The 6,655-nt window shown below is 35.6% G+C and overlaps 1 protein-coding gene across 1 annotated transcript; it reads left to right on the top strand.

Annotated features, from left to right (window-relative positions):
• The first annotated feature begins 3,762 nt into the window (after positions 1–3,762).
• On the top strand, positions 3,763–5,003 carry LOC101297398 (40S ribosomal protein S5-1-like). Its single transcript, XM_004290793.1, has 4 exons — positions 3,763–3,944; positions 4,029–4,300; positions 4,413–4,616; positions 4,716–5,003. Exons 1-4 carry the CDS (start codon positions 3,846–3,848, stop codon positions 4,768–4,770), a joined length of 630 nt encoding a protein of 209 aa, XP_004290841.1. The 5' UTR covers positions 3,763–3,845; the 3' UTR covers positions 4,771–5,003.
• The last annotated feature ends 1,652 nt before the right edge of the window (positions 5,004–6,655 follow it).

The following is a 6,655-nucleotide window of genomic DNA, read 5'->3' as shown; positions in this document are numbered from 1 at the left end:
TTGAGGTAAAAAATTAACAAGGGCTATTTTAGTCATTTTGGTCGAGATTGATGTCATTTTGAAAGTTTAGGAATGAAACTGATTAAAAAAAAAATGAGGTATCGGACTGATTTTAGACCTAAAGTTCAGGGGAATAAATTGAAATTTACTCAAACAAAAAAAGTAAGGATGCAAATAAGAACTTAGGTGATATTAGTTCACGAGGAAAGCAAATTTACCGCCCACCAAAATGTCCACCCATCTATCCTATTGACATGTGTCTTCCTTATTGACCATGGTTAAACATTTGTTAAACATTTACAATAAATAATTTCTGTAAATAAGAAAGTATTATAGCTAAATTATATATCTCTCTCTCTCCCCGATCTCTATCTTCATGATCTCGTCTATGGTTATGTCTAATATATACATATATGAATGAATAATTAATCAAACTAATCTTCTGATTTTTCTCTCTTATCACCCCAGCCACTTTGATTCTATCTTTAAATGAAAAGTTCACCATTAATCAACAATGTAGTGCACTGGGCATTTGAAAACCCAGAAAAAAGTAAAACACATTACTTGAAAATTGATGTCTCTAGGTATGAATTTAATTTAAGATTCACCACCGGCTTGGTTTCCTATTAGTTTTTCTTCGTTTTCTTTCATGTTAGATGGATTTTCGAATGAATCATCGAAGGTTGCTTTATGGGTTTATACAAAGGTTTTTTTTTGTTTTGGAATTGTTATACAAAGGCTTCTTTATGGGTTACTTGTTGGTCCCAATATGATCATAGCTTATATGGGCATTTTATAAGAAAACCATGGTTAAAAAAGCCTAAAAACATTACCAGCACCATTAGCAAAACTGCAAACTATTGGTCAATATTATGAGCACCATTGATCAGCAAAAAAGCCTAACAAACCACAAGCCTTCAATTACCAGTGCAGCACCATTATGGCTTCGTTCTTTAATTACTCTTTTTTTTATTTATTTGTTTAATTTAATTGTACAATTTATTAACATGTATATATCAACTATGGTTGAGAAACCATGGTTAAAAAAAAGTCTCAACCATGGTTAAAAAAATGACACATGTCAATATGATAGATGAGTGGCCATTTTGGTGGGTAAGTTAAGGTGGTCGGCAAACTTGCTTCCGTTCATGAGAGACACTCATTGTAAAGCACACTCATTGTTCACATCCCTTTGATCGTATTTATTGAAAGACAAAGGATACAAGAAGTCGGAAGAACATCAAACCAAAGCCCAACTATGAAGAAGACAAAGAGACATGCCCATTAACTTCCGAGCGTGATTTATTTTGAATTAATAATTATATTAGTAGGTGGTGCTCTTTCCTCATTTTATAGTTTCCATTAGGTTTTATCCGAGTAAGATTTAGAGAGGCCACCTTTAAACTAGGTTTGAGAAGAAGTGAAGACATTTTCCACTTCTTTCGTTTTGGATATAAATATGTACTCCAGTGATTGCTACAAGCAACGTTTGTGTGCTTTTGATCCTGGCTATTGTCTTTGGTCTTGATTGTTTTTATTGGCTCTCCCGTATTTATTCCTTGTGATCATTATCATACGATGTAATCCTCTATTCATATGAATAAAGTTTTACAGTCTATAACAAAAAAAATACATTGACACTATAAATAACTGAAATAAGATCAAGGAAAAAAAAAAAACACATCCTCCCATATCTATAAGTATGAAATGGCCAGATCCCTCTTGTAAGTTTAAGTAGCAAACACTAGCACCCTTTCGATAAATATGGAAAACATGAAAAATTATATTACTAATAAATGTTAATTTCGGGTTCTTCAAATGCTGCTCCTCCAATGCTAAATTCATAAAATTCTTGCTACGTATTATATTTGTTCAATGCAATACTCTCTTATCATAGATCATCACACAACAAGAACAAGCACCATCATTTTAGCTTTTACAGTGGAGATAAAAGTGACATGATCGATAATACAAATTTGACCACATTATGTCCTCCATTTAAACATATCTAGCTTTCCATTGATGCTCCTTATCTTGAAGGATTTGCAGTTCCACTTCTTATCGGGCCAGTGTATGTAAACCAGATCATGACACGAGTATATATTATGAAGCTCTGAGTTGGCCATTAACTAAATGTTTTTCATCAACCATGTAATTAAGCCATTGAAAGAAAGCTCCACAACAATGGCTTTTCCAGTACATAATCAAAAGCATAAAGCGTTAGAAAAGGTGTTGGGAGAGGATATTCTTTGCTTCATTTTGGCCTATGCTCATCAGTTACCATTGTCTCTTATTTGTAGTCAAACTTTTGAGAACCGAATATGTGTCTTTTCACAAAAATAAAAATATAAAAAATAAAGACAAAGATGAAGAGACAAATTGTTCTCATTACATATAACGGTGACGTTAACATTGATTGACATAACCACTGATCAATGAATTTCTTTCACAGCAATTTGTGTTATTTAATCTAACAAATCATGTAACAACTAGTGAATTTAAAACTGTGACTAAATAGTAAGAATGTAAGATGATCTATAAAAGTAGTTGTTAAAGATTTAATGAACTTAATCGTACAATCCATACAAGCAAGTTAGTTTATATCCAAGTATCACTTGTCTTGATTCAAATAAAGTTAATAAACGTTTTAGATCTCTCCAATATCTTAGTAAAGCTATGAGAATGAAAGAAATTTGCAAGACACCCAAATGCGAGCGAATTTAAGATAGCATTATGATCAAATTGTTACACTAACTATCAAATCCAGAATGAAAATTATAAGCTGGTATAAAAGTATGCAAATGAATATATGTCTACAATGTGCATATAATGCTTGTGAGAATCCACATGGAAACTGTGTTGATGGAAAACACAAAACAATTTTAGATTTTATTAGTGAGAAAATAGCACATTAACAAATCATGTAAAGTTTTTAAGTTTCTAAGTTCATCGTATCTTGATTTACATATTAACATATGCAGTAAATAGAAATGTACTTCGGGTGAAAAAACATATCTATGATGGAGATGTGTATCAGGACCCTTCTAGTAAGGACCCTTAAGTTGAGGATTCAGTGAGGACTCGGTGATGACTTTTCGGCTTATCCCACCTTTCAATCTTATATACATATCTTGACCGTTCAGTTTATAGGTATTTATGAGTAGATCATTTCTCCAAATTTTCAGCTATATTGAAAATTGTTAAGGCATTCATAAGTGTGATTTATCAATTATAAACTTGAACGGTTCATATTTGACAGATTTGGTTCATCCGATCCATTAATTTGATCTAGTTTGTTATCTTAACGAACACCAATTTGGATGAAAATTTGTAGAAATGATCTACTCATATAAACCTAAAAACTGAACGGATGAGATGTCAAAATGTGATCGAAAATTAGGTCTTTTAAACCATAAACCGAAAAGTCCTAAACTAGTCATAAACTTAAAAGTCCTCGTTAGAATACACCAATTTGGATGAAAATTTGTAGAAATGATCTACTCATATAAACCTAAAAACTGAACGGATGAGATGTCAAAATGTGATCGAAAATTGGGTCTTTTAAACCATAAACCGAAAAGTCCTAAACTAGTCATAAACTTAAAAGTCCTCGTTAGAATAGCTTCCGTGAGTATCATGCAAAATATTTGGATACAAAAATATCGCAATTGGGCTTATCCAAGATCTTGCCTGACGAAAGTCCAGCCCAACATAGTGGCCCGTTAATCAGTATATTTGTTACCCTAGCTCCAAAACCCTCCTACATTTTGCCTATGCGCTTCAGCCTCCTCGCTCAGCCGCTCTAGCTCTCAACCCTCCCCCAAACCCCTCCTCCTCTCTCAGCCATGGCCGCCGTCGTCGAATCTGCCCCCGTTGCCCAAGAGATCATTCTGCCCCACAACGACGTTAAGCTCTTCAACCGCTGGACCTTCGAGGGCGTCGAGGTCATACACTCACCTCCACTCTAAATCACTATCGATTATATTCACATACGCGTTTCGAATCTGAAATGCTGAATTTGTTTTCAGGTCACCGACCTCTCGCTGCAAGATTACATCGGCGTCAATCAAGCGAAGCACGCCACGTATGTGCCCCACACCGCCGGGAGGTACTCGGTGAAGCGGTTCAGGAAGGCTCAATGCCCTATCGTTGAGAGGCTCACCAACTCTCTCATGATGCACGGAAGGAACAACGGGAAGAAGCTCATGGCTGTTAGGATCGTCAGGCACGCAATGGAGATCATCCATTTGCTCACTGACCTTAACCCTATCCAGGTCATCGTCGACGCTGTTGTTAACAGGTATATATCGATTTGCCGATTTGCTTTAGGGTTTAGGGTTTAGGGTTTGGGATTATAGCATTGTAGTATTGAATGGCTTTTGTTGATATGTGTGGGTATTTTGTGATTACAGTGGTCCTAGGGAAGATGCAACCCGAATTGGGTCTGCTGGTGTTGTGAGGCGGCAGGCTGTTGATATTTCTCCCCTCAGACGTGTCAATCAGGCCATTTATCTGCTGACCACCGGGGCTCGTGAGTCAGCTTTCAGGAATATCAAGACTATTGCAGAGTGCTTGGCTGATGAGCTGATCAATGCTGCTAAAGGGTCCTCTAACAGGTACTGAGAGTTTTAGTAATGAGTTGGTGTGATGATATGATGTGTTTTTGTTTGATTTTTGCGGCGTATGCTCATGATTGGTGGTGTGTTGGTGTGCAGCTATGCTATTAAGAAGAAGGACGAGATTGAGAGAGTTGCCAAGGCCAATCGTTAAGGTGCTGCAGGGAACAATAATGCAACAATGGGAGAGTTTTGTTTGCATTCTTTTCTTTATGCTTTATTTAGACTAGTCTATTGAGATTAGATAATTTATCCATTTAGATTGGATGGTTGAAATTAAATGGCTGGATGTTTTGGATGACTTGAATTTTGTTTTTTGTTGAGTTCCATTTGAGCTATGACAATGTTGAGTCTCTTTATAGGTTTTAATCTATCTTCTGTTTACCCAATTGCCTTTTGCGGTTTTATTATTATTATCTTTATTTGTTTGCCTTATCTAGCACTGCATTTGCTTTAGAAAAAGTAATTTGATGTTGCCAGTTGCCTCTTCAGCCTCGAGCCTTATATTGTAGCGCTTTATCCCGCTAAACATAGATTTTTTTTTCTTTTTTTTTCCAGTTGTTCAAACTAAGCTTTCAAGTCTGTACTTGAGCTTTGTGTCTGTTACACTAATAGAAGCTTAATGAAGGGCAATAGGGCAAATCTGATAGCAAGGGATTATCAACTCTGATATTAAGGTGTCATTAGATTGAAGTAATATTTTCCATACTGATGGCCAAAAATTCATTGATTAGTTCCTGGTGCTCTAGTTAGAGTACCATTTGTAATCCCAAAGAAGACTCAGTTGAGCAAGAGCATTGTTATGCTCGGTCTTTTCAGAAGCGTGTCAATCTTAGAGTAATGAACAAGAAATTACTTTACAACATTTATAGTCGAATGAAAAATCTATGATTGAGTTCTTAAATCCACTGTTCCCGCTTCTAATTCTGCCGGTCCTTTGCACTATTTTGCTTAAGTTATAACTGAGAACTCTGGAGTCTATTATTGCAAATGATGGTTTACACTTGATCTCTGAACTTCAGGTAAGTTCAATGTTGACAGGCTATTAACTGATGCAATTTTCTTTGTATGTCTTTTCATACTTTCCTCTCTATCAGTAGCACAGAGGAAAACAGTATATTTTTTTGAAGATTGGTGACATTGTTAAAACGCAATTGCATATGATGGTTTACACTTGATCTCTGAACTTCAGGTAAGTTCAATGTGGACAAGGTTTTAACTGATGCAATTTTCTTTGTACATAAACTCAAAACTTTCCTTTGTGGTTTGAGTTCTGTATGTCTATGCTGGAAATCTACATGGGCAAGTGTTTTGGGGGGCAAGGGTTTGGCTGATAAGCAGCTGAGTTTCTTAGCTGTGTTGCTCTGTAGGCTTCTCTCTCACATTTTTCACTTGACTTTTTCCTATTTTAGAAAACACATGAACTTTTGATACTCACTTTTATAAAATGTCAATTGATCCACACTAGTCTTCCCAGACAAAACTGTGATCAATTTCTTGACTTTGAGATGATTAAATTTGTTTCTGTTGTGCTTTTTATTGGTTGAACCATGTGTGAAAATGACAATAAATCTCATGTAACACATGAGAATGTTGATATAATACTAGCGTGGGTGTCGGGTGTAATCAAAATATATAATACTAGCTCAAGTGACCTCTTTTTTTGACAATTTGGCTAGCAGTCGGCCAAGTGAAAAAAACAATAAGAGAGTTCACTTTAAAATCTCCATGTAGCAATCAAAGTCCTTTATTTTTAGCTCTAATGTTGCATTATTTCCCATTATGTGTATTTTGACAGCTGCATGTTTGAGACCTTTACATTTATATACATTCCCAACTTATGTTATCAGGGCCTAGTATGACAATGGCTCTAAACTTCTGTGTTGATGTGCAATTGTCATCTAGTCCGTACCCAATGCTTTCACCCCTTCAACTCATCTACTTCATTGTTGATGTGCAGTTGTCCCATTTTTGAACGATTCGTCTGAAACTTGCTCTTACCATATTTGTTATTTATCTTGGACAGTGACGAAACTAGT

The sequence above is a fragment of the Fragaria vesca genome, linkage group LG2, assembly GCF_000184155.1.
Source record: "Fragaria vesca subsp. vesca linkage group LG2, FraVesHawaii_1.0, whole genome shotgun sequence".
NCBI lineage: Eukaryota > Viridiplantae > Streptophyta > Magnoliopsida > Rosales > Rosaceae > Fragaria > Fragaria vesca.
This window is presented reverse-complemented; position numbering and strand designations above follow the sequence as displayed.

Excerpts from the sequence above, each read along its gene's own strand:
- LOC101297398 (XM_004290793.1), top strand. The coding sequence starts at position 3,846 with ATGGCCGCCGTCGTCGAATCTGCCCCCGTTGCCCAAGAGATCATTCTG. Across the intron at positions 3,945-4,028 it reads GGACCTTCGAGGGCGTCGAG|GTCACCGACCTCTCGCTGCA; the intron begins GTCATACACTCA and ends ATTTGTTTTCAG. Across the intron at positions 4,301-4,412 it reads GTCGACGCTGTTGTTAACAG|TGGTCCTAGGGAAGATGCAA; the intron begins GTATATATCGAT and ends TTGTGATTACAG.